The sequence below is a fragment of the Cetorhinus maximus genome, chromosome 29 (assembly GCF_964194155.1).
Source record: "Cetorhinus maximus chromosome 29, sCetMax3.hap1.1, whole genome shotgun sequence".
Classification (NCBI taxonomy): Eukaryota; Metazoa; Chordata; class Chondrichthyes; order Lamniformes; family Cetorhinidae; genus Cetorhinus; species Cetorhinus maximus.
This window is the reverse complement of record NC_135907.1, coordinates 21,040,650-21,068,472: the sequence shown is the minus strand read 5'-3', so window position 1 is coordinate 21,068,472 and position 27,823 is coordinate 21,040,650. Positions and strand designations below refer to the sequence as shown.

At 48.6% G+C, this 27,823-nt stretch overlaps 1 protein-coding gene and 1 long non-coding RNA gene across 3 annotated transcripts; one reads left to right on the top strand and one right to left on the bottom strand.

Annotated features, from left to right (window-relative positions):
* The first annotated feature begins 51 nt into the window (after positions 1 to 51).
* On the top strand, positions 52 to 12,235 carry LOC144669411 (uncharacterized). Its single transcript, XR_013573669.1, has 3 exons — positions 52 to 274; positions 7,284 to 7,381; positions 9,401 to 12,235. It is a non-coding gene; the product is annotated as an uncharacterized LOC144669411 (long non-coding RNA).
* Positions 12,236 to 13,193: 958 nt separating this feature from the next.
* Positions 13,194 to 27,823, bottom strand: chmp2a (charged multivesicular body protein 2A). Of its 2 annotated transcripts, none has more exons than XM_078531803.1 (7): positions 27,695 to 27,823; positions 25,539 to 25,715; positions 23,215 to 23,394; positions 22,271 to 22,401; positions 19,305 to 19,366; positions 14,311 to 16,270; positions 13,194 to 14,277 (listed from the first exon to the last, which is right to left on the bottom strand). In XM_078531803.1, exons 2-6 carry the CDS (start codon positions 25,704 to 25,706, stop codon positions 16,152 to 16,154), a joined length of 660 nt encoding a protein of 219 aa, XP_078387929.1. In that variant the 5' UTR covers positions 25,707 to 25,715; positions 27,695 to 27,823; the 3' UTR covers positions 13,194 to 14,277; positions 14,311 to 16,151. The 2 variants fall into 2 exon arrangements, with proteins under 2 accessions (XP_078387929.1, XP_078387927.1); XM_078531801.1 differs by having other exon boundaries at positions 27,687 to 27,817.

Sequence of the window (27,823 nt, the reverse complement as noted above, 5' to 3'; positions counted from 1 at the left end):
TTGTCCTACGGGTGACCTCCGCCCTTGATGCCGTCATCCTGACAAAAAAATTATCTTCCACTCTTCAGCTTCAGGGGAAGTGGGGGAGACAGAGGGAGAGAGAGAGAGAGAGAGAGAGAGAGAAAAACGGAGAGAGGGAGTCAGCTACTCAGAGGATCCTCGTCATGTCAGACAGTAAAGATCAGGAGAGCGTCCACGCAGCAGAGAAAGACAAGACCACAGCTGCACCATCTGAGACACCCTGTGCGGAGCTGAAAACTGCCATGGAGAAATGGTGAGCTTATGGAGGAGCTTTACAAAAAAATTCCTGCCTGATTGTAATTTTACGGGTGGCATGCAAAACTTCACGGTTAAAATGTACGTTTTTCTTTAAATAACTGAGGGCATGATTGCGTTACAGAACCTCTTCGCAGTTAACACATCTCCCAATTCCAGCAGTAAAAAAATGACCTTGCCTGATAGACCTCACAGCTCGTATGTCATCAACTCCAAATTAACCATTTCCGGGAATGTGCGTGGAATTCCGGCTCTGCCATCCCATTGTTCCAATCCAGGCTATTGGTCTGTCATTGTCGCTTCATCCACCCCACCCAATGCAAGGGTGAAGTGCTTCCCACCCCCCCAATCAACTGATAATTATCCATAAACTGAAAAGTTAATAGCAACGTAGCAAGGTCTGACTGTTGGCAGTGCAACATCGCCACCGTTTCAGTTTTATCCTGGATTCTCGGCATTCGGCTGTCTTGAGCAACCCCCGATTTTTAATTGCTCTGCCACTTGTAGTCATATCTTCAGTTGCCTGGGCCCTAAGTTCTGGAATCCCATCTCTAAACCTCAACGCCTCCCCCCTCCTCCTTTGAGACGCTCTTTAAAGCTCAACCCCCAACCCCAACCCCCCTCCGCAGCTCCTTATGTGGCTTGTCGTCGAACTTCATTTGATAATGCTCCAGTGGAAGCGCCTTTGGGGCATTTCACTGTGTCGAAGGTGCTATGTAAATGCAAGTCGCTGTTGTTGCGTTGGATGAGGAACTAGAAAGTTGCAGATTGGTTCACCTCTGTTCCTTGTCAACTAGACCCACATTTTACTTTTTTACGTTTATTAGATAATTAGATTATTAGAATTATTAGATAATTCTCCGAAGTAAATTATTTCTTGAATTCAAGTACAAACCACTTAAACACGACCTCGGTGAAGAAGGACGTCCATTTTAGATTAGGGGAGATCATGAGGCCAACCATTGAATTAGGAGGAAGGACACAGCAACAAAAACAATTCCACTTGGAAAAGACAAACATGAAGATCCTGTATAGAGGCATTGATGATATTTCAGGGAGAATCAAACTCCATTACAATGGGCAGGAGAAGGGGTTAAACTAGTCACCAGGAAAGAGTAGGACTGATTACAGAGGCACTAACTTTTTTAATACTTGGAGTGATATTTCAATGGTTAAGAGAGAACATTAGTCACTCAGTTAAACGGGGAGTGGGACTGAGGTGCGTCCATGCCTCTATAGGAGTATCAGCCAGACGAGCTGAATGGCCACCTTTTGGTCTTAGTTTGGGTTGTGAAGAACCAATTTCCTTTTATATATTTCTGTGAACCCTTTAGTGACTCCATAGATTATACACCGTCTGGTTAGGCGGGATTCATATCAGCCTGGGCCATGAGCTAACTGCTTTGTCAGCAAACTCCCTAAAGAATCCATTTGACGGAGATAGGAAGCCATTTGGTACAGATAACGTTCTTGAACAGGCGCTTAATTGTTTCCATTAAGTTAGGACGTATGTGGAGCGTTTGATCAATAGTGGATTGGTGTTCTATTGGAAGCAGCAACAGAGAGGGACCTTGCATTTATATACCCCCTTTCACATCCTCAGAATGTTCCAACATGCTAGATAGCCAATTACTTCTGAAATGTAGCCCATGTTGTTCTGCAGAGAAATGTAGCAGCCAATTTGAGCACAGCAAGACCCCACACACAGCATGACCGGTTACATATGTAGGGAAGGAAATCTGCTCTCCTTACCTGGTCTGGCCTACTTGTGACTCCAGACCCACAGCAATGTGGTCGACTCTTTAAATGCTCCCTGAGCAAGGGCAATTAGGGATGGGCAATAAATGCTGGCCTAGCCAGCGACGCCCACATCCCATGAACGAATATATTTTAATGTCTTTGGCGTTGGTTGAGGAAGGAATGTTGACCAGGACATCTCTCCTGTTCTTCAAATAGCTCCACAGGATCTTTTATGTGTGGAAGGCAGGCAGGCAGGAACATCAGTTTAATATTTCATCTGGAAGACAATGCCTCTGTCAGTGCAGCACTCCCAGTTTTATTTTATCTATTCGTTCACAGAATGTGAGTGTCACTGGCTAGGCCAGCATTTATTGCCCATCCCTAATTGCCCTTGAGAAGGTGGGGGTGAGCTGCCTTCTTGAACCGCTGCAGTCCATGTGGTGTAGGTACACCCACAGTGCTGTTAGGGAGGGAGTTCCAGGATTTTGACCCAGTGACAATGAAGGAACGGCGATATATTTCCAAGTCAGGATGGAGAGTGACTTGGAGGGGAACTTGCAGGTGGTGGTGTTCCCATGTATCTGCTGCCCTTGTCCTTCTAGGTGGTAGAGGTCATGGGTTTGGAAGGTGCTGTCTAAGGAGCCTTGGTGGGTTGCTGCAGTGCATCTTGTAGATGGTACACACACTGCTGCCACTGTGCATCGGTGGTGGATGGAGTGAATGTTGAAGGTGGTGGATGGAGTGAATGTTGAAGGTGGTGGATGGAGTGAATGTTGAAGGTGGTGGATGGAGTGAATGTTGAAGGTGGTGGATGGAGTGAATGTTGAAGGTGGTGGATGGAGTGAATGTTGAAGGTGGTGGATGGAGTGAATGTTGAAGGTGGTGGATGGAGTGAATGTTGAAGGTGGTGGATGGAGTGAATGTTGAAGGTGGTGGATGGGGTGAATGTTGAAGGTGGTGGATGGAGTGAATGTTGAAGGTGGTGGATGGAGTGAATGTTGAAGGTGGTGGATGGAGTGAATGTTGAAAGTGGTGGATGGGGTGAATGTTGAAGGTGGTGGATGGAGTGAATGTTGAAGGTGGTGGATGGAGTGAATGTTGAAGGTGGTGGATGGAGTGAATGTTGAAGGTGGTGGATGGAGTGAATGTTGAAGGTGGTGGATGGAGTGAATGTTGAAGGTGGTGGATGGAGTGAATGTTGAAAGTGGTGGATGGGGTGAATGTTGAAGGTGGTGGATGGAGTGAATGTTGAAGGTGGTGGATGGAGTGAATGTTGAAGGTGGTGGATGGAGTGAATGTTGAAAGTGGTGGATGGGGTGAATGTTGAAGGTGGTGGATGGAGTGAATGTTGAAGGTGGTGGATGGAGTGAATGTTGAAGGTGGTGGATGGAGTGAATGTTGAAGGTGGTGGATGGAGTGCTAATCAAGCGGGCTGCTTTGTCCTGAATTTATGAAACTCCTCTTGTGTGTTGTGGGAGCTGCACTCATCCAGGCAAGTACAGAGCATTCCATCACACTCCTGACTTGTGCCTTGTAGATGGTGGACAGGCTTTGGAGAGTCAGGAGATGAGTGACTCTCTGCAGAATTCCCAGCCTCTGAGCTGCTCTTGATAATGTCGCTGGAGTAGTAACCTAAGCTGTTACATGCGCTCAATTTCTTTTCAAAGCCTCCCTTGCAGGTGGCACCTCCCACAGCTGAATAGTCTACTCACTATCGAGAACTGGGCGTTTGAGTGAAGTGATAGGTGGCTGTCGGTGTGGAACCTCGCATGTGGGGATTTTGGAGACGTAAAAGCTGAAGGATGATACAGGGAATAAAGGAAAATTCCAACATTTCAGCAGAGAAGATATTTCATTCGGGGAGTAACTCGCCTGAGGGGAAACCGACCTTCCCTTTGCCGATCCTGTTGCGTGCGAGTCCTCTCACTGCCTGATATTATTTTAACCTCAAGCTCTGTACTCTAATTTGAGCTGACGGTGACTTTGCTTGTTTATCTGGCGAGGCCACCCCCAGGGCAGGGATTGAGGGCTGTGTCACGGTGATGGGTAACTTAAACTGTCGGGCTACGGGCTGACTCAGCACCTGTCAACTAATGAAACCAGGGAAGTGTTTCAGGGTTTTTCACGGCTGGGTGCTACTGCATTTCCATTGTACGTGTGTAATGAAGTCTGACTGATCATTAGTGCTGGATTTCTGGGTACTACTCACCCTGATAAATCTATGAAACACTTTTGAACAAATTCTGTTAGTTACGAGATTGGAAAAATGCTTCTTCTCTCTTCCATACGAGTGTTTACAGACTGAGAATAGCACGACCTCTAACTTTAGTATGAAGGTTGCGGCTATCAAGTTGAGGGACAGTAACACCGGTGAACTGCATACTTTCTGTTTCAGCTTCCCAATTTAGCAAGGTTTAGATGAGGTGCAATGCTGCTCCTGCACTATTGCTGACCAGCCAAAGATGGGACCTGTTTTAGCTGCCTGCACTAACTTTAGTAGAAAATGCCTCATATGCGCTCTCACAGTATGGAGACGCATACTGCACATGTGCATATTCACTTAAACATCCATCGCATGCAAGTAACCAAGGAAGTAAAGCACTCACAGCCATCAAAAAGCACTGGCACACCTCTGCTTTTAATCATGTTACCACCAAAACAATGACTACACAATGTAGGGGCAGAAGGAGGCCATTCAGCCCCTTTGGACCTGGTCAATCGTTTCATTAGATGGTGGTTGATCAGTACCTCAACTCCATTACTCCTGTCCCTTGATACCTTTAATAAAACTATCTGTTCTGAACATTTCTATTGTCCCCCACTCCCACCGGCCCAGCATCCACACCTTTTCTGGGGGAGAGGGTTCTAGGTTTCTGTGACCCTTTTTGTTGTCCAGATTTTCACTCCTGAATGGCCTGTCTCTAATTTTAAGACCATGCCCCCATGTCCTGGATGCCCTGTTTGAGGGGATGTTTAACCACAGCTGGATTCCCCAATTGGCCACATGTGGCTTGTGGTGGGACAAACACTACACTGTCCCAACAGTGTGCTTCAGCCCTGACCTCAGCACCTGCTACGGGACTCAGAATGTAACATTTACCCTCCTGATTGCAAATGTCACTTTGGGTCAGTTTTATACCGTCATGTCCAGGACAAGTCTCAAGCTAAATTTCATGGAACACACTTTTCTCGGTGGGAGACCACCCCAGAAGAGATAACCCACTTTTGCCCGAGTATATAAGTTTTAATGATTACAGAAACCTTGCTCCCTTTATACTGCCTGACTCTCACCTCGCTTTTCCATCCCCTCAACTCCCACTTACCTTTCCATCCAACGTCTTTTTGCACTTCTTGTTCCCACTGAGACAGGAAGACAGAGAGTGCATTGGGAATATTGCTAGAATCATAGAATGGTTACAGCACAGAAGAAGGCCATTCTCCCCGTCATGTGTGTTATGGCTCTCTGCAAGAGAACGACTCACCTAGTCTCTATCAACATTCTGGGGGTTACCACTGACCAGAAACTGAACTGGACCAGCCATATAAATACTGTGGCTACAAGAGCAGGTCAGAGGCTGGGAATTCTGCAGCGAGTAACTCACCTCCTGACTCCCCAAAGCCTGTCCACCATCTACAAGGCACAAGTCAGGAGTGTGATGGAATACTCCCCACTTGCCTGGATGAGTGCAGCTCCCACAACACTCAAGAAGCTCAACACCTTCCAGAACAAAGCAGCCCGCTTGAATTGGCACCACATCCACAAACATTCACTCGCTCCACCACCTTCAACACTCACTCCCTCCACCACCTTCAACACTCACTCCCTCCACCGCCTTCAACACTCACTCCCTCCACCACCTTCAACACTCACTCCCTCCACCACCTTCAACACTCACTCCCTCCACCACCTTCAACACTCACTCCATCCACCACCTTCAACACTCACTCCCTCCACCGCCTTCAACACTCACTCCCTCCACCACCTTCAACACTCATTCCCTCCACCGCCTTCAACACTCACTCCCTCCACCACCTTCAACACTCACTCCCTCCACCGCCTTCAACACTCACTCCCTCCACCGCCTTCAACACTCACTCCCTCCACCACCTTCCACACTCACTTCCTCCACTGCCTTCAATACTCATTCCCTCCACCGCCTTCAACACTCACTCCCTCCACCACCTTCAACACTCACTCCCTCCACCACCTTCAACACACACTCCCTCCACCGCCTTCAACACTCACTCCCTCCACCACCTTCAACACTCACTCCCTCCACCACCTTCAACACACACTCCCTCCACCGCCTTCAACACTCACTCCCTCCACCGCCTTCAACACTCACTCCCTCCACCACCTTCAACACTCACTCCCTCCACCACCTTCAACACTCACTCCCTCCACCACCTTCAACATTCACTCCCTCCACCGCCTTCAACACTCACTCCCTCCACCACCTTAAACATTCACTCGCTCCACCACCTTCAACACTCACTCCCTCCACCACCTTCAACACTCACTCCCTCCACCGCCTTCAACACTCACTCCCTCCACCGCCTTCAACACTCTCCCTCCACCGCCTTCAACACTCACTCCCTCCACCGCCTTCAACACTCACTCCCTCCACCGCCTTCAACACTCACTCCCTCCACCGCCTTCAACACTCACTCCCTCCACCGCCTTCAACACTCACTCCCTCCACCGCCTTCAACACTCACTCCCTCCACCGCCTTCAACACTCACTCCCTCCACCGCCTTCAACACTCACTCCCTCCACCGCCTTCAACACTCACTCCCTCCACCGCCTTCCACACTCACTCCCTCCACCGCCTTCCACACTCACTCCCTCCACCGCCTTCCACACTCACTCCCTCCACCGCCTTCCACACTCACTCCCTCCACCGCCTTCAACACTCACTCCCTCCACCGCCTTCCACACTCACTCCCTCCACCGCCTTCCACACTCACTCCCTCCACCGCCTTCCACACTCACTCCCTCCACCGCCTTCCACACTCACTCCCTCCACCGCCTTCAACACTCACTCCCTCCACCACCTTCAACACTCACTCCCTCCACTACTGACACCCTTTCCCTTGTAGCCCTGCAATTTTTTTTCTCCAGATAATTCACCTTAAATCAATTTTCTTGGAGGTCAGGATGAGGGTTGGGTTTGGCATGGAGTTTGGCCCCGGGATGTATTTTCTGTACAATCGCAAATGGATCTCCGTTTAACCTTCGGTGTTTTTTATTTTAAACGGTTTCCAGCCTCACAGAAAAAGGTGAAGAAAACTGTAAAGAAGCAACTCAGGCCTACAAAAGCTGCATGAAAACGTTCGGATTTAAAGTTTAACAACAGCTGATCGGTGAGTGTGTCTGTTATATGATCAGTTGGGGTGTCTGTTTTTTTTTTGTGGTCATTATCCATTGGGTCAGCTGAACTGCTTTCATTGGTATCTCCCGCAATGCACCCTCCACCAGCCAAAAGATAGCAACATTCATGGCAGTAGAGGTTCCTACATCTCCCACTGCGGTTACATAAGCCCAAGGAACAGTTGCAGATGCTATGCCTACTATCCTGTCCAGTTATCCAACTCTAGTTGGACATATTCCTGGAAGTTCTATCACGTGGCTCCTCCCACTTCCAACTGTCCCCACCCAGGGGATCAGCCTATCCAACCCTCAACCCCCACCCTCACACCAACATTCTGGAGGTTAATATTGACCAGAAACTGATCCAGACCATATAAATACTATGGCTACAAGAACAGGTCAGAGGCCAGGCATTCTGCAGAGAGTAACTCACCTCCTGACTCCCCAAACGCCTGTCCACAAGGCGCAAGTCAGGAGTGTGAAGGAATACTCTCCGCTTGCCTAGATCATTGCAGCTGATCAACACTTAGAAGGCTTGACACTATCCAGGACAAATCAGCCCGCTTGATTGACACCCCATTCACTCCCTCCACCAGCAACGCACAGTGACAGCAGTGTGTGTACCATCTACAAGATGCACTGCAGTAACTCACCAAGGCTCCTTCAACAGCACCTTCCAAACCCATAACCTCTACCATCTAGAAGGACAAGGGCAGCAGGTAGATGGGAACACCACCACCTGGAAGTTCCCCTCCAAGCCACACACCATCCTGACCTGGAAATATATCACTGTTCCTTCACTGTTGCTGGGTCAAAATCCTCACACAAAAATAGAAAATGCTGGAAAAATTCAGTAGGTCTAACAGCATCTGTGGAGAGAAAAACAAGAGTTAACATTTCAAGTCCGTATGACTCTTGACCTCCCTTCCTAATAGTGCTGTGGGTATACACACACCACAGGGGCTGCAGCGGTTCAAGAAGGCAGCTCACCACCGATTTATCAAAGGCAATTAAGGATGGGCAATAAATGCTGGCCTAGCCAGCGATGCCACACCCTGCAAAAGAATTTTTTAAAAACTCAATCTTTTTAATGCCCCTAGGGTTTGTCTCTTGCATTGCAGTGCCAACCAGATTCATCTGCAATTCCTGCAGAGTCCAGGGCAACCCTAGGGGGCTGTCAATCCTAAATCCTGATCTACCAGGGGTTTGCAGAACACCATCATTCCAATCATTAAGAAGACATGGTCTGACTGACTGGCGGAGCAGACTGTTGGGGCCATATGACCATTTATTTCTTATGTTACGATCATTTAAAACAACCTGACTGTGATTTAGTCCAATTTTTTTAGTGCCTAATTGTGGCCATTGGTGCTTTGAGTCACCAATTTCGCCGCCTCCCCCCCCCCCCACCCTAACCCCCCCCCCAATATTATCATTGGGGCAAACAATCATTTCACAATACCTGGTAACTACAGGAAGAAATTCTGGACAATTATCCTCCATCTCTCTCCCACGCTGGGTCAGAAGGCTTGAGAAAGCTTGGCCTATATAAGCAACCCCTTGCCCCATCTCTGACCTTCAAACGTTCTCACTGTCTTGTTAACATTTTTTAATCTCTCCCTCTTTGGAGGTCACGTGGTGCAGTGAGTAGTGTCCCTATCTCTTGTCTAGAGCTTTGGGTTCAAGTCCTACTCCAGGACTTGATGGCCAAGAAAGGCGCATTCACCATGCAGCCCAACAGGCTGAGTATCAACCTGAAAATCCTTCCAACATCTGCCAAGAGTGGGAGAGATTCCTGGCCAGCCATATGATAGAAAGAAAGTTGGAGTTTCTACCATCACTATCCAGGATACAACATGCGTGTAAAAGTGTATGTAGCCACAGCAACTTTGACTCTGGGTGAACTATAACACACCACCACCATAGATAGCGAGTGTCAGTCCCGTTGATCAACCTTCTTAATTTGAAATGGGATATACAGTGCTCAATTAACACAACGTCTCTTTCTACAGGTACTGGCATCTCTGAGCTGCCCAGTTCATCATTGGCCCTTCTTCCAGAGTTCCTCCATTTTCCCATTACCTCCTGCTCACTAACAAACCCTCTGCCCGGCAAATAATCCACAGCAGAATAGTTGCATCGAGCAGCCACGTACTGATTTTACTCGATTGTATAAACGACCATGAGGTACACAACTTATGAAGGATTCAACCCATCCCACACCTGTGACTTCCGGTAGCCTTTCATTGGAGTGACGCTAAGTCAGGCATACAATATGATGCACTTCTAATTCAAGGACCACAATCTTGACCCTTGACATTAAGTGCAAGCAGAGGTCAATTTTTTTTTAACCTTCAGTGATGGAGTTAGTGATGGAGAGCCATGTTGCAACCCTTAAATGTTCCAAAGCACTTCACAATTAAATTAGTTCTTTCCACAAACAAATTGTACTAAAGAAGCTCTGAAACAATTAACCAGTTAGTCCAGGTGGTGGTATTTGCTGGAAATATCGATCGAGTAACCTGCTTTGCTTCCAAAGTACCACAGGATCTTCTTTAACGTTCATTGTGTTCAGTGTCCCACTGGCCCCCGTTGACATCGTCTTGCTTCTTCTCTGGCTTCCTTCCAGCCCCACTCAGTCCAAGGTTCAATGTTATGCACCCCAACTAATTTTTCTTCTTCTTCTGTTTTTAACCCTCAATTTCTCCTTCAGTCGGTGCCAGAACAGAATCTTTTACATCCAGCTGAAACTCAATTCTGCTCATTGAGTGCAATGTTTGCCTAGTTTGTGTCCTTGAATGCTTCTCGTTCAGTGCCAAGACTGAGCCACTCGCACAGCCTAGGCAGCGAAAATTATCACCACTATTTCAGCATTGATCCGAAATTTCCCTGCACCATCCTTTGCTGTGTGAGGTGAGGCCAATTCCTGTTTTTATTTGGCAAGTTCTAAAATATTAAGTGGGGGAGGGGGGTGCGGGCAGAATGAATTAGGTTTAGGTACAATGACTTTATCATCTGCAGCAGTGTCCTTTTATCTCCCAACCCAATACCTACTGCCCTCCCCTCCTTCCGAGCTCACCACCCTTCATTTTCGACTTTTAGTGGCACAAGTGGCCAGACACTACATCCTGGCACTTTCACCTTTCCTGCCAAAGCCTCTGACCTCTTCAGCCACCTTTTCCCCATCAACCCCATCCCCTCTCCCTCATCTGCCATTTGGTGTCCATTCTTTGCTCTGCGAAGAGGTTTGGGCAGTTTTACTACATTAAAGACACTAGATAAATCCAAGTTCCCATGCCCAGGTTTATGTGCTGTGCTCTGAGAGGTGTATTAAAAATCTCCGAAAAAGCCCTAATACCAACTCAAAACGTCAGTCAGGGCCGCTGTTCATTGACATAGGAAATAGGAGGAGTAGGCCAACCAGTCCTCTAGAGCCTGCTGTGCCATTCAACTAGATCATGGCTGATCTTCTACCTCAATGCCATTGTCCCACACTATCCCTATAGCCCTCGATGTCTTTAATATCTATCAACCTCTGTCTTGAACGTACTCAATGATTGAGCCTCCGCAGCCCTCTGAGGTAGAGAATTCCAAAGGTTCACCTCTGAGTGAAGAAATTCCTCCTCATCTCAGTCCTAAAATGACCTGCTCCTTATTCTGAGACTGTGGCCCCACAACCAGGTGAAATATCCTATCTGAATCCACCCTGTCGAGACCTGTAAGAATTATGTACACTTCAATGAGATCACCTCTCATTCTTCTAAATTCTGTAGGCCCAGTCTCCTCAATCTCTCCTCATATGACAATCCCCCCCGCCATACCAGGAATCAGTTCGGTGAACCTTCATGGCACTTCCCTCTACGCAAGTATATTCCCCCTTAGGTAGAGACCAAAACTGTACACAATACTTCAAGTGCAGTCCTGTGATGAATTTTTATTCATTCTTAAAGAAACAAAATACTAGAATCTTCACATTTGATCTGCGATTTCCATTCCTCAACATGAGTTAAGAGCTACTATGTAGTGCTTCAGATGTGCGTGCATGTTAATCTACAGCCATGGAGCATAACACCCCCAACCGTCCTGCACCCCACAACTCTGCCTTCCTCCTGAAAGACCCTGTATTTGTGTCGACACTTGTGGTATTTAGGTATTTAAACCATTCAAGGCAAAACGTTGCCATGTAATGCAACTGGCTCTTAATGCAAGACCCACCAGGTCATCGTGAGAGTCAGATCACTGTTGAGATTTCCGTGCCCCAACTCTCCATCCCAGAAGGCAAAGCCGTGGAGAATGTAGAAAAGGTGAAAACGTTAAAAACAGAAGGTAAAATCCAAATTGAAAAAGTTTCTCTGGCAAGTTCTACCCACCCCCACCCAATCCAACCCAAAACAGGACGACAGAGAGAATAGGAAGTGCCTGAAGCAGGAAAACCGCCATCCACACCCACAAGCCCAGGTGCCAGCCATTCCAGACCCCCCGCCGGGGCATTTGCAGTACATCAACCTTATGGATCTCCTCCTGTTCCTTGCCCTTCTCCCCCCCCCACACCCCATCCCCCTCCATCCCCATCCCCCTCCCATCCCCATCCCCCTCCATCCCCCCCACTTCACCAGCATAGAACCGTCAACCAACCATCATCACTTGAAGATTCAGCCAATCTGCAACATGGAGATCTACTGAGGGCACTGACCAATCGCCAGTCTTCAATGAACCTCTTTATGAAGTCACGGCCAATCAGTATCAGCTCTGGCACCAGGTTTAACGACCTGGTGCCAATCTAGTTTTGTTTTGAACCAACATTGCTTGGAAAAATATTTTTTAATATAATAAAAATATTAAAATGCTGTGACAATTCGATGACTGTTTAATTCTGAAACGAGCACTGTTGCATCATGGATCTAAGAGCTCAAACAAGGTGAGTGTTTTTTAGGGGCAAGAGACAGACCAAGGAAGCTTATCCATTTTTCCTCACAGGTCAACCCCACCTACTCACCACATCCCCCAATCGAAGTTAAGAGTCACAGGCCGGTTACAGCACAGGAGGCCATTCAGCCCAGCATGTCTATGCTGGTTCTCTGCAAGAGCAACTCAGCTAGTCTCATTCTCTCATCCTTTCCCCACAGACCTACACGCCCTTTTCCCTTCAGGCACTTATCCAATTCCCTTTCGAAAGCCACAGTTGAACCTGCCTCCACTGCACTCTCAAGCAATGCAGTCCAGATGACTTGCCACATCCTTCTTTCATTTTCTCATGGGCTGGTGCTGTCAGCCTTTGTTGCCCATTCCTCATTGCCCTTGAGAAGGTGGTGGTGAGCATGAGAAAGCTTTTCCTCATACCACCCTTGGTTTCTTTAGCCAATCACCTTTTAACCCGTGTCCTCTGACTCTCGGCCCACCAATGGTGATATTTCCTCTCTGCCCTGGCCCCTCGTGATTTTGAGCCCTTATCATCAAATCTCCCCTCAACCTTCTCTTTGCCCCTCGAAGGAGAATAACCCCAATTTCTCCAATCTATCCACGTAACTGGATAATCCCTCATCCCTGGAGCCACTCTCGTGAATCTTTGCTGCACCCTAAAGCTGTCACATCCCTGTCGGCTCCCGGCTCACCTCATCCCCAATCAGTTACCCAACTTTATTATCTCACTGAAAGCGAGTGCTCGGCTTCTGGTCATATCACTATCTCTGGGGGGGGGGTGACAGGTCTTCCCCCTTTTCCTGACACACACACATCCTGGCTCCTACATTTCCAGTACTAGTAACATCCAAAGCGAGACTCAGGTCTCCAATAAGATTTCAGAGGTGACTAAACAGTGCATAATTTATTGTGACAAGAAAAAAGGACGATAGTACATAGACAAACAAAATAAAAACCTTCCCCGATAGAAAATCACCCGCAAAAAAAGGATAATAATAACGTAGTGCAGGCTGCACCTTGTCCTAACTTCCAGCTCCTGTTAACAGCAGAATATAAATAGTACACATTCTTATCAGCCTTCTCTATAACAGGACATGGAGAGTTTCACAAAAAGTGCATCACAACAGCTGCTTATACAGAGGGCATCTTGCAGAGGTTTCATTGTTCAGAGAGAAACGCTGGAGGTCGTTGTACTCTCACGCATTACCATCGGCTCTCTGTCGGTGCACGAGGCAGATCAACACGCACGCAAGCATCCTCCTCACATACAGCTGAGATCTTGAGGCAAAGGGGCCAGCTATAGATTTCGGCCGCTGGCTACAGGAACAGTACCTCCTTGTCTCGGTAGTGAGTTGAAGCACTCTGCTGTACAGATCCCAAAGGGGAGAGAGGCATCGTACTGCTCTCACTCAATTGTTCGTTAATACTTTACAATCCAAGTCCTTAAAACACAGTTATCATTAGTGTGCAGGTTGGGGATGGGAGGGGGTGGGAACAGGTCATTTATTGTTTTACAAGTCAAATGTCTGGGACACACCAGCCACCTTTCCCAAATTGGTTTATTTTAATGTCAAGTTACTGAGAGTTAAGCTGAAGACAAATAGTACATTTCACATCAACCATTCAGCAATTGCCTGTCAAAACAGTACATGGTCTGGACCTGCTCCTCTGAAACCCCCTATTTGTGTAGCCTGCTCTAGGCATCAGGGAACTAGCTGGGTTTCAAGAGCAAATGGGACATAGCAGAACGTACCAGAGTGCAGTCAGGTGTCTCAGAGGAAGGTGCCCAGGAGATCAGGTAGCATCCAGGCACCTGAAGAGCAGCCGGAGAGAGCAACCTTCTCTTCCAATCACACCTTGCTCGGTTGGTTAATACTAATAGGTACAACTCACCTGCCGCAGCCCCTGAGCGCAGGAAACGCAGTCTCTCAGCTGCTGAGTACAGGGCAGCCCAGGTTTGCAACAAGCACTGGCAGGATGGTACAGCGTTTGCAGCAAGAACAATGCGACCGACAGAGTGCCTGCCCTGGCACTAATGACAAGGTGGCATTTCACAGGGTCAACACTGGACGCTCAGGTCAAAACGCACAGCCCTGGGATCCATTCTTACTCCTACTTTGGTGTGACGTGTCGGTTATTCTTCCATTTAATACCAATCAAGTTCCTGTGGTGTTAAGATCAAGCGGGTGAAGCGCAGTTTTAGTGTGGGATATAATTAAGCCAGGATAGAGAGACATAATTCAAGCCAAATTCAAAGTCATATATTTGAACCCAATATTTATATCATTATTTCCTATGTCCACTTTTATAATGGAAACTACCTATGTAAACTTGTCACATTGTAATTACACCATCCCACCAATGGCGGTGCTGTGACAGGAGGGTGTAATTATATCGTGACATATTTACACAGGCATATTCCATTCTAAATACTGACAGGAATTTATAATGGAATATGTTGGCAGGAAGTGCACACTGAGGTAAGATTTTTACTCTTACTGTGAGTTAACTGAAATTGGGATTCTCATTACCAGTTTGACTCACAACAAATGGAGATCAGTGCCAAACTAGAATCATGCCTCACCCCGGCCTTACTGCTCCCCTAATATACAAATCTATTAAGAAATAAATGAATCTTTTAAATTGGTCAGGGGGGGGAGGGGGGACAGCACTGCCTGAGGAGCAACAGGATGGAAAGCAAAGGTTCTGCTCTGCCTAAGGTAAAAAAAACAGTAAAACTTGGAAATGACTGGTACTGGTTTGAACTGGAGTTCCATTTTAACGTATACAAGACCATTTTGGACCAGTACCAGACATTTCCTAAGTTTTACTGGTTTTTCCTTCAGGATCCTGATTGCTGCTCAGTAACTCGATGGAAACGGCAGAGGGTCAGGTTGGACTGCGATACCCTCCCGAGTTGAATAGCTGAGAGGGGCTGCACGCTCCTGGATTCACCCTCTGCGGGGGGGCTCTACATTGCCACAGGTAATGCCACCTCCGGGAGAGGGTGATGACGGGGGGGAGTTGCTGTTACATGTACAGTGAGAGCAGAGGCTCGGGGTGCAACTGTGACATTAAAAACATGCACGGGCACAGGGGCAGGCAGAACGGAAATCCCAATCCTACACCAGCAGCCGTGAAGGCTCGGCAACGTGACTTGGAGTGGCGCGCGTCGGCCGAGGGGTGCATGACTGCGGCTTCACCGTTTTTGGCAGGGCCCAGTAAAGGGACATCAGAGGAGCCGGATTCCCGTCTGCCACTCACACATGGTGCCAGACAGGAGGACAACTTCATCGCACCTTCTGTGCCTTTGCTTTAAGGGTAAGATATATCTACGTATATACACGCTTACATGACCTTCCAATTTACCGCCGGCGCCATTTTAATAACTCCCTTCGAGCGAGGGTCTGTGCGGCTCTGGTGCCCAGGGCCCCTCGCTCTCTCACTTTGGTGGGTATCAACGTACGAGTGGGCAGAGGGTGGGTAAGGAACGATGTGAAGGAGGGCAGGAAGGAGTGAGTGAGAAAAAACAAGAAACTGCCCGCAAACAAGATCCTAACTATCTTTAGCAGCAGCTGCCCAGCTCCCAGCAAAAGCAACCATGCTCGGTTTTGCTCGACTTTAAATTCGTGGCACTGACCAGCTGTACAGCGTCAGGCCTGCCCACAGGATAGAGGAGGTCCCTGCCGAATCCTGATCCTGCGTCAACCATACAGCCCGTCCATCATCCCCAGAAAAAGTAAAAGATAACTAAATCACTATCGCTCCGTACAGTCGGTATTATTCCTCCCTCCCCCAATTTAAAATATAAACACAAGAGAAAAAAAAACGCCATCGTCTCCCTCAGTCTTTACGGAGGTTCTTCAGCCGTTTTTCCAAGTCGGCATCTGCGTCTTCCAGGACCACTGGCTCCGCCTTTTTCCCGGCAGCAACACTGAGCGACGCTCCGGTGCTCGGGAGGTCTGTGAACGGAAGGGCAGGAGTGAGAATTCCAGCTGGAGAGGAGGCCGCTCACATTGGTTCAGAGCGGCCGGTCGCGATAACAGCCACTTTTATTTATTCAGCACCTCTAGGGCCTCCCAGGACACTTCGCAGGAACATTATAAAACAAGATCAACACCGAGCTACATAAGGGGGTAATTAGGGCAGATGGTTTTAAAAAAAAAATTTGTCTAAGGGATGGGTGTTAAGGAGTGTTTTAGGGCCTGGGGGCCCAGGTCGCTGAGGGCACGGCCCAGCAATGGTGGAGCTTAGGAGGCCGGGTTTACAGAAGCACAGATACTGTGGATAGTTGTGGGGTTGCAGAGGATTCAGAGATAGGAAGGGGCGAGGCCACGGAAGGATTTGAAAACAAGGATGGGAATTTTAAAATTGAGGCATTGCTTGACCGGGAGCCAACGTAGGTCAGACAACCTGGTGGGTGGCACTCATCTGAAACCAGGTGGTCATGGGGTTTTAGTCCCAGAGAGCTGAGCATATAGTCCAGGCTGACACACTCAGTGCCAGCGCTGGGGCAGTGCCAGCGCTGGGGCAGTGCCAGCACTGGGGCAGTGCCAGCACTGGGGCAGTGCCAGCACTGGGGCAGTGCCAGCACTGGGGCAGTGCCAGCGCTGGGGCAGTGCCAGCACTGTCAGAGGTGCCGTCTCTCAGGTGGGACATTAAACGAAGGTCCCGACTGCCTTCTCAGGGGGACATAAAAAGGACTTAATAGCTTCTGGCAGGACAGGAATGGCAGCTCAAAGTTCCCGGTTCCAGGGTTTTCAGACAAGATAGAGAAGGGGGGGGGTAAAATAAAAAGGGGGGCGGGGGGGGGCATGATAATTTTGGTCAAAGAAACATTTACAGATGTGAGGAGGGGTGATATGTTAGAAGGATCATCAAATGAGGTCATATGGATTGAGTTAAGGAACAAAATGGAGGCAGTCACACCCAAATAGTCCAAATAGACCCCCAAATAGTCAGGGGAAGGGGGGATAGAAGAGCAAATATGTAGGCAAGTCTCTGAGAAATGCAAAAACAATAGGGCAGTAATAGTAGGGGATTTTAATTACCCTGATATTAACTGGGATAGTTTTAGTGTGAAAGGAATGGAGGGAACAGGATTCTCGAGGTGCATTCAGGAGAACATTTTTGGCCAGTATGTAGGAAGTCCAACAAGACAGGGTGCAGTTCTTAACTTAGTTTTAGGAAATGAAGCTGGGCAGGTGGAAGGAGTGGCTGTGGAAGAGCATTTTGGTGATAGTGATCATAATTCAGTTTTAACATAATTATGGAAAAGGACAAAGATAAATCAGGAGTTAGAGTTCTAAATGGGGACAAGGCCAATTTTACTAAGCTGTGGAGTGATTTAGCAAACGTGGACTGGAAACAGCTACTTGAAGGTAAATCACTGTCAGAGCCGTGGGAGGCATTCAAAGGGGAGATTCAAGGGTTCAGAGTAAACATGTTCCCACAAAGTAAAAAAGGGTAGGACAGCCAAATCTAGAGCCCCCTGGATGTCAAGATGCTTACAGGGTAAGATAAAACAGAAAAGGAAAGCTTATGTCCCACAGCCTGAACTCAATAGTACAGAAAGCCGAGAGGAGTAGAGAAAATAGAAGCTTGAAAACAAAAAGGAAATTAGGAAAGCAAAGAGAGGGCTTGAAAGAAAATCAGCAAGCAAAATCAAGGTGAACCCTAAGATGTTTTATCAATACATTAAGATACGTGTGTGGTCCCGGAGGACTGGAGGTCTGCTAATGTTGTACCTTTGTTTAAAAGGGAACTGAGGGATAGACTGAATAATTACAGGCCAGTCAGCCTGACTTCAGCAGTGGGAAAATTATTGGAATCAATTCTGAGAGACAGGATAAACTGTCACTTAGGAAGGCATTGGTTAATCAAGGATAGACAGCATGGATTTGTTAAGGGAAGATCGTGCCTGACTCACTTGATTGAGTTTTTTGAGGGAGTAGCGAGGAGGATTGATGAGGGTAGTCCAGTTGATGTGGTCTACATAGATTTAGCAAGGCTTTTGACAACGTTCCACATGACAGACTGGTTAAAAATAAAAGCCCCATGGGATCCAGAGGAATGTAGCAAGCTGAATACAAAATTGGCTCAGTGACAGGAAGCAAAAGGTAATTGTTGACGGGTGTTTTTGTGACTGTGAGGCTGTTTCCAGTGGGATTCCGCAGGGCTCAGTATGAGGACCCCTGCTTTTTGTGGTATATATTAGCAATTTGAACATAAATGTAGAGGGAATGATCGAGAAGTTTGCAGAAGATGCAAAAATTGGGCGCATGGTTGGTAGCTAGGAGGATAGCTATAGACTGCAGGAAGATACCAATGGACTGGTCAGGTGGGCAGAAAAGCGGCAAATGGAATTCAACCTGGAGAAGTGTGAGGAGGTGCATTTGGGCAAGTCAAACAAGACAAAGGAATACGCAATTAATGGGAGAATACGGAGAGGTGTAGAGGAATCAATGTCACAGATCCCTGAAGGTAGCAGATCGATAAGGTGGTTAAGAAGGCATTTGGACTCCTTATATTCTATGCCTTGGCTAATAAATGAAAGAGCAGGGAGGTTATGCTGAAACTATATAAAACATTAGTTAGGCCACAACTTGAGTACCGTGTGCAGTTCTGGTCACCTCATTATAGTAAGGATGGAATTGCATTAGAGAGGGAACAGAGGAGATCTACGAGGATATTGCCAGGACTGGAAAAATGCAGCGGTGAGGAAAGACAGGATAGGCAGGGGTTGTTCTCCTAAAGGCCATTAAACAGTGCTTCACAAGTTCTGTGCTACTGCCAGACACCAAGAGTAATTTAGACACAGAACCATTAACACACGCGGACAGGAAAACACAACTAGCCTGTTCAGAAACCTCAGTTGTTGGAACAAACCGGCTTGATAACACTGCACCAACATGTCACCTAGCAGCCTGTGAAAACTGTCATTTCTGGCCTGTCCCACACGGACAGGAGGTACTGCCGGTCAGTTGAGATACTTACTGGACAGTTCGTCAGTCAGGTTCAGGCCAAGTTCATCCAGTACTTGGGACACGATAGCATCACTGCAAAGATAAAGCAAAAGTCAGCCTAGCAACCAACAGAAGCTGCACTGCTATATTCTACATTCTCTTGGTTTTAACTATAGAGAGACCGACCAGTCAGGGGGCTTAAGGCGAACGGTTCAAGGTCGCGATTTCTCTTTCTAGGAACTTGAGGCCAGAGAGGAGAGAAACAAAATTCATTTGAAGCCCAACAGCTTTTTAAATGGGAGAAAGTTCCAGATTTCCACTACCTTTGTGTGAAGAAATGCTTCCAGACATCGCCCCCGATTGGCCTGGCTTTAATTTTAAGGCTGTGCTCCCTTGTTCTGGATTCTCCTACCAGAGGGAATAGTTCCACTCCATCAAATCCTTCAATCATCCTAAACACCTGTCAGATCGGCCCTTAATCTCCGACGCTCGAGGGAATACGGGCACAGTCTGTGCAACTTGTCCTCATCATTTCAACCTTTTAGCCTCAGTATCGACCTGTGCTTCACTCCCTCCAAGGCCAATACATCATAGAATAGTTATGGTATAGAAGGAAACCATTCGGCCCATCCTCTTTACGCCAGCTCTCTCTCTCTCTCACCCACCCTTTCCTCAAAGGCCAGCAAATTCTTTCCCTTCAATTCCGTTTTGAAAGTTAAGATTCAATCCGTCTCCATCACACTCTCAAGGCTGCGCATTCCAGATCCTAACCACTCACTGTCTTAAAAAAAAAGTTTTTCCTCACGTTGCCTTTGATGCTTTTGCCAATCGTTTTAAATCGGTGGCCTCTGATTCTCAATCCTTCCACCAATAGGAACAGTTTCTCTCTATCGACTCTGTCCAGCCCCCTCGTGATTTTAAACACGGCTATCGAATCTCCTCTCAATCTTCTCCTCTCTAAACAGAACAGCCCCAGCTTTGCCAATCGATCCACGTATCTGAAGTCTCTTGTGTCCAGAACCTTTCTCGTAAATCTTTTCTTCATCCTCCCAAAGTGGTGTGCCCAGAATTGGACACAATACTCCAGCTGAGGCCTAACCAGTGCTTTATAAAGTTACTTACTTAGGCGCTATATACCTCTGTTTATGAGGCCCGGGGTCCCATATGCTTTATTAACCACTTTCTCAACCTACCCTGCCACCTTCAATGAATTATGCACATATCCTTCCTGAGGTGAACACAATGCTCCAAATGGGACCTAACCAGGGGCTCTGTACAGCTGTAAGGTTACTTCCATCCCTTTGTATGCCAGTCCTCTTAACGTGTTAGCCTGTTCTTAGCGAAGCTACCTCGTTGTTGGATGAATCCCAACCACAGATCCCTACATCAGAAAACCAACACGTGCTGCTAAACACTGATGGGCCCGAGACTCCATCGTAGGCAGTTGTCTGGTCCAAATGGAAGGAATGCCACTCCTCGCAGTGAGTGCTGCAGAGAGACCTCTTCACTGCGGATGTCAATGGCCTCAAACAGATTTACAAACGATCTCCCACCAGCCAGACCTCATGAATGTCCAGTTCATCCAGCCAGTCAGTCTTTCTTTCTGTTCCTGAATTCCTACTTCCACCTCTCGTGAAATGCAGGCTCTGGCGACGGGCTGAGTGTGTGGCACCAGGAACCCTTCAGGTATCTCACCCAATCTCACGTGCAAATGCGTCGAGTTGGGGGACGTCACAACCCAGGAGCTGAGATCTGGGATGTGGTCACACACCGGGACTCAAAATAAGAATGTGGTCTTATTAGGGGATTAGGTTCGAGGTGTTGAATGGCATGTTCCTAATGCTCAAACGGGGTTGTATGTTAAGTATGTTGTTAAGATACAATTATATTGAGATGGGTGATGGGCATTGTTTAATTAAGGAATTAGAGCACTTATAAAGAGAGACTAGCTGCTCATTAGGGTAGTGGTTAGTGCCCACCTGTCACACAGGAGCCTGGAGTTCAATTCTCCGAAGGGGAGAAATCATCATCTAAATAATAAGATGGGGAGGTGGGGTCAAGGTGGCCATTAACAGGTCCGGGCAGCAGGCAGTTAAGGGGGTCGTCCAGCCCGACTGTCTGCCCCTTTTCCGCGGTTACGTTCACACCCAGGTGTCCCTGAAGAGGGAGCATGTGGTGTCCATGGGTATGCTTGGGGCCTTCTGCAACCAGTGGGCACCACGCGGGCTGGAGCGTTTTATCAGCCCCCAAAACAACTTTTTAATTTAAATACACAAGGTTCCTTTAAAAAATTTTTTTCTTTTCAACGCAGTGTCCCTTTAAGAAACTGTCAATCTTTAAATTTGTTTAATCGGTTAATTTATTCATTATTTTATTTACTGGTATACTCAAAAGAGTGTAAAGCGAGACCTGCTGGGACACTGGGTTGGTAGGAAGTAGACATATGCAAGGCTGCATTCTGTAAATAAAGGAACTATCATGAAAAGGATTTGTGTCTCGTCCCATATGTCAACATCTGGCTTGGGATCCATTTGCCATTGTATTGCTCCAGACCAATGGTGGGGGGTGATGGTGGTGTAGTGGTAATGTCACTGGGCTAGTTATTCAGAGGCCCAGGCTGGTGCTCTGGATACATGGGTTCAAATCTCACCATGGCAGTTAGTGGAATTTAAATTCAATTAATTAATAAATCTGAAATATAAAGTTTGTCTCATTAGTGTTAACAATGAAACTTTCATCAATTGTTGTAAAAACCCATCTGGTTCACTAATGCCCTTTAGGGAAGGAAATCTGCCATCCTTACCTGGTCTGGCCTATATGTGACTCCAGGCCCACAGCAACGTGGTTGACTCTTAACTGCCCCCTGAAATGGCCGAGCAAACCACTCAGTTCAAGGGCAATTAGGGTTGGGCAACAAATGCTGGCCTTGCCACATCCCAGGAAAGAATAAAGAAATCCCATTTCCCTGACATCCTCTGTGAGATACCCCTCACTGACCTCTCTTCCTCATCGTCTTCGTCACCCATGGCATCATCAATGGCGTCGTTCATCATTTCCTCCTTCATGTCCATGATCTCCGACTGCTTCTCAAACTCCATCATAATCTTCTGAATCTGAGGCAGTTTCAACTGCAAAGTGGAGAACAGGGAGGAGAATAAAGGTCAGTAGCTCCGAGTGTCAGAAAAGCCAGGTGCCCCAAGGCAGCAATCACACGCCACACTTGGTCTAAATATTTCTCTATGTGGTCGAAACCTTGTGCCGTCCCTATAGCTCCTCCCAAAAGGAAACGGCAGTGATCTTAAGCTTAAGTCACAAGTGCAGGACGTCTAAGCCCCTCGTCAAAAAGAAATTTTGCAAATAGCACATACTGAAATGGAAGGCCAAATGTCCATAATGAACCCTGGTTACTGGAGTAAACACAATAAAACACACAATCACATCAGATCTCTCAGCATCTATGGACAGAAGGTCGACCCATCTTTCCTCTGCACAGATGCTGGTAAATGTATATTTCCAGCATCGTTCAGGATTCATTCCAGGCAGGTATTTAAATCCCTCTGCATCTGTGCAACCTTCCTGAGTCTCACAGCTCCGAACAGTGCATTGCTATGACTCCTTGAACTTTGCACTGGCAGCAGCCAAAAGTCCCGCTCTCTAATTCCTTCCCTAAAACACTCTCTCTCTCTCTCTCACTCCCCCCTCACAACCTGCTTATGATTTTAGTCGCCCAACTGATTTCCCCAGTCTCCGTGTTCCACACACGGAATGTTTTTTGTGCATTAAAGGAACTGCGCATACATTCCAGGTCAGTAATCACAAAACTTTCAACAGAGAAAACTGTCTGTTCACTTTCATTGCACTTGCCATGACAGTGGTGAACTGAACAAATATGCAACGCTGCCCACTCCAGCAGGACAAAGGTATACGTGCGGCCACCTCACCTGCTGGTTCATGGTGGCCATGGCCTTAGTGACTCCCTTCATGGCCTGGGCCATGGTGTTGTTGGATTTCAGCGTCTGGATCTTCAGGGACACTGCCTGGATGTTTGCCTTCATCATGATGAACTTCTTCACGTAGCGCCGAGTCCGCACCAAGTCTTTCGCCATTATTTTAACCGCGTCCTAGGAGTTGACAAAAGAGACCCGGTGAGTGAAGTCTAGAACTACTCAAATAATCATCAAATTTACAGTCTCAGAAAACAGGCCATTCGGCCCAACTGGTCCATGCAGGTGTTTATACTCCACATGATCCTACTCCTACCCTACTTCATCTCACCCTACCAGCATATCCTTCTAATTCCTTTCTCCCTCATATACTTCTCTAGTTTCTCCTTAAATGCATCTGAACCACTCCCTGTAGTAGCGAGTTCCACGTTCTCACCACTCTCGGGGTAAAGGAGCTTTTCTTTATGGATCTCGAGGTGACCATCTTGTGTTTAGGACCTCCAGTATTGGGCTCTCCCATGAGTGGAAGCAAATTCACTACCTTATCAAACCCTTTCAGAATTTTTAAGACCTCTATAAGATCGCCCCACACAGCTTTCTCTTTCCAGAAAAATAAAAGTCCCAGCCTGTTAAGTCTTTCCTGAAGTACACCATCACACAACTCCCGTAATATTTCCGACAATACATCTCCGTTAACAATCATAGAATGTATTTCAACTAGCAATTGGCCGGTTCATTCTTTCATAAGATCATGAGAAATAGGAGCAGGAGTAGGCCACTCTGACCCTCAAGCTTGTTCTGCCATTCAGTAAGATCATCGCTGATCCAATTGTGGCCTCAAAGCCACTTTCCTTTCTGCCCGCCCCCATAACACTTCACTCCCTTGTAGGTCACAAATCTATTCAATTAATCCTTGAAGATATTCAATGGCCAAGTTCCACTGCTCCCTGTGGAAGAGAATCCCAAAGATTAACAACCCTCTGAGAAAAGAAATTCCTCCTCATCTCCATCTTAAATGGATGGCCCCTTATTTTTAAACAGTGCCCTCAGTTCTAGATTCCCCCACGAGGGGAAACATGCCCTCAGCATCTGCCCTATCAGAACGTTATAGGTTTCAATAAGGTCACCCCTCATTCTTCTAAACCCCAATGAGTAAAGGGCCCAACCTTTCCTCATATGAGAACCCCCTTCATCCCAGGTCAACCTTTTCTGAGCTACCATGTCATTAACGCCTGGTTCTGCTCCTAACTTCCACCTTCTCAACAGCTGTAACAGGCCACGGGGAAGTTACAACAAGCTGGGCGACAATATCGGAACCTTTAAGCATTTTAAGATTCTTGCAATTAGATGACTCAATGCTTTCTGACAGATGGAACACCATCTTAAATTGACACGGATTTCATCACCATCTCCCAGCAAGAACATACCAATTCCACAAAGTCTTCTTAGAACAATCTAGGTAAGCAAACAAAGCCCATGTGGGAGACAGAGGCGTGATGGTAATGTAAACCAGAGTCCCAGGCTAATGCCCTGGGGACATGGGTTCAAACCCCACCAAGGGCAGCTGGTGGAATTTAAATTTGATTAATAAATGCAATTAATTAATTTAAAAATCTGGAATTGAAAGAGTGTCTCAGTAATGGTGCCTTGAGACTCCCATTGATGGTTCTGGTTCACTAATGTCCTTTAGGGAAGGGAAATCTGTCGTCCTTACCTGGCCTGGCCTACATGTGACTCCAGACCCACAGCAACGTGGTTGACTCTTAACTGCCCCTCTGAAATGGTTGAGAAAGCCGCTCAGTTCAAAGGGCAATTAGGGATGGGCAACAAATGCTGGCCTCGCCAGCCTTGGCCTGATTGCATGAAAGCATTTTTAAAAAGCGGCATTAATTTCATGAACCTGGAGGAATTACACCTTCTAACCTTCAAAGGGACACACTCCCTCCCACTCCATCCGATGGGAAATCGGTATTCCTATCCAGATAGGACAACGGATTCGTACTGTAAGCGGCACCACAAGAATATAACAGATTGTGAAATTGAAGGCGAACTCTGTTGTTTTATTCCACGGGATGTACAACACCAGGCCCACTGATCGAATAACTCAAATTATGGATTGTTATTTGAATGAGTAGGAAGCACAATGATTAGGTTGCACATTTGCTAAGAACCCCTAACCCATATTACCAAGGCATGTTCACTTAACTACACAGCCACAAAGCAGCCGTGACACAAAACTCCATCTTATGTTTCCATAACCGAATATAGCAAGAAGCTACCATCCGCGAAGGAATTCCTCAACGCACTTCTCACACTCATACCATCTGTCCTTGTTTTGCCATTTTCTTAATGTCGGCGATGATTTTCTTCTCTTGCTGCTCCAGCTTCATCCGCTCCCGGTCCAGCTCTCGCATGGCCCGATTCAGGGCTCGCTGGTTCTGCCGGAGCATCTCCTCCGGGGTCTTCCTCCTACCGAATATGGCGTTCATGGTGCTTCTCTGAGCTGGGGGAGGAAAACCAGCAGGACGATCAGCACAGTTTACCAGGCAGTGCTGTTCAATTCACAGCAAAAAAAAAAGTCACTACTCTAGTGCAGCCCTCTCGTTTTCCTTTCTGAAGGTGCCAGTGGCCTTCAGAGCCTCAGCCGAGTAGCAGAGAGCTTTAGTCAACCGCAAAGAGAGGAACCGTTTGCATTTACACAGAGCCTTTCACAACGTCTTGAAGCACTTTCAAAACGCAACCAATTTGCACACAGCAAGCTCCCACAAACAGCAATGTGATAAGGGCCAGATAGTATTTTTTTTTAAGTAATGTTGGTTGAGGGGGTAAACGTTGGCCAGGGCACTGGGCAGAATTTCCCTGCTCTTCGAAATAGAGGCCATGGGACCTTTTACAGGGACCTCAGTCTGACATCTCAGGCAAAAGGCAGCAGCTCCAGCGGTGCATTGCCCCCTCAGTACTGCACTGGGAGATTCAGCGTGGGTTACATGCTCCAGTCTGGAGAGTGGGGACTTGAGCCCACAAACCTCCCCTGGTGTTGGGATGCTACCCACAGAACCACGGCGAATCCGGAGAAACCATCGCAAACAAACCTGACCACCGCCCCCTCCCACTTTGCCATTTCTAATGGGGGGGGGGGGGGGGTGGGCATTCGGCCCCTCGGTCTTGTCTCACCCATTCAATGAGATCATGGCTGGTACATCACCCTAATGGGAATCCCAGCAGAGCGGAATGTGAACCCCGCAGGTCTCCGGCTGAGGGGAGCTCAGTGACAGCCAGGTGGTTTTACCCATTGATTGGGATGGGGGGGTGGATGCAGGGCAGGGTTAGAGTTGGGGGTCAGGGGGGGATCAGGGTTAGAGTTGGGGGGGGCGGGCCCAGGGTTAGAGTTGGGGGGGGGGGCCCAGGGTTAGAGTCGGGGGGGGGGGCCCAGGGTTAGAGTCGGGGGGGGGGGGGGGGGGGGGGGCAGGGTTAGAGTTGGGGGGGGGGGGCCAGGGTTAGAGTTTTGGGGGGGGCCCAGGGTTAGAGTTGGGGGGGGGGCCCAGGGTTAGAGTTGGGGGGGGGGGGGCAGGGTTAGAGTTGGGGGGGGGGGGGGCCAGGGTTAGAGTTGGGGGGGGGGGGCCAGGGTTAGAGTTGGGGGGGGGGGGGCAGGGTTAGAGTTGGGGGGGGGGGGGCCAGGGTTAGAGTTGGGGGGGGGGGGGCCAGGGTTAGAGTTGGGGGGGGGGGCAGGGTTAGAGTTGGGGGGGGGGGGGGGGGGCCAGGGTTAGAGTTGGGGGGGGGGCCCAGGGTTAGAGTTGGGGGGGGGGGGCAGGGTTAGAGTTGGGGGGGGGGGGGGGCCAGGGTTAGAGTTGGGGGGGGGGGGGGCCAGGGTTAGAGTTGGGGGGGGGGGGGGGCAGGGTTAGAGTTGGGGGGGGGGGGGGGGGGCCAGGGTTAGAGTTGGGGGGGGGGGGCAGGGTTAGAGTTGGGGGGGGGGGGCCAGGGTTAGAGTTGGGGGGGGGGGGGCCAGGGTTAGAGTTGGGGGGGGGGGGCCAGGGTTAGAGTTGGGGGGGGGGGGGGCAGGGTTAGAGTTGGGGGGGGGGGGGGCCAGGGTTAGAGTTGGGGGGGGGGGGGGCCAGGGTTAGAGTTGGGGGGGGCGGGGCCCAGGGTTAGAGTTGGGTGGGTGGTGGGGGGGTGGTGTTGGGGGAAGGTTGGTGTGGCCATGGAGGGATTGTTCAAGGGGAGGGGGGTATGAGGGGTGGGGATTGAGGGGGTGGAGAGGGACCCGGGGGTGGGTGAGGGGGGGGCCCGGGGGTGGGTGAGGGGGGGGCCCGGGGGTGGGTGAGGGGGGGGCCCGGGGGTGGGTGAGGGGGGGGCCCGGGGGTGGGTGAGGGGGGGGCCCGGGGGTGGGTGAGGGGGGGGCCCGGGGTGGGGGGGGCCCGGGGCGGGGGGGGCCCGGGGCGGGGGGGGCCCCGGTCCCGGGGCTGACAGACCTGGTTACCGGGACTAGGCCTAAACTCCTCGGGCTCCGGTTCCAGCGGCCTCCACTTCCTGTTATTGTCGATGATGTCACCGGTGCCTCCGGCCAATGGGAAACGGCGGCCGCGGTGACACACTGCCGGCGGATGAC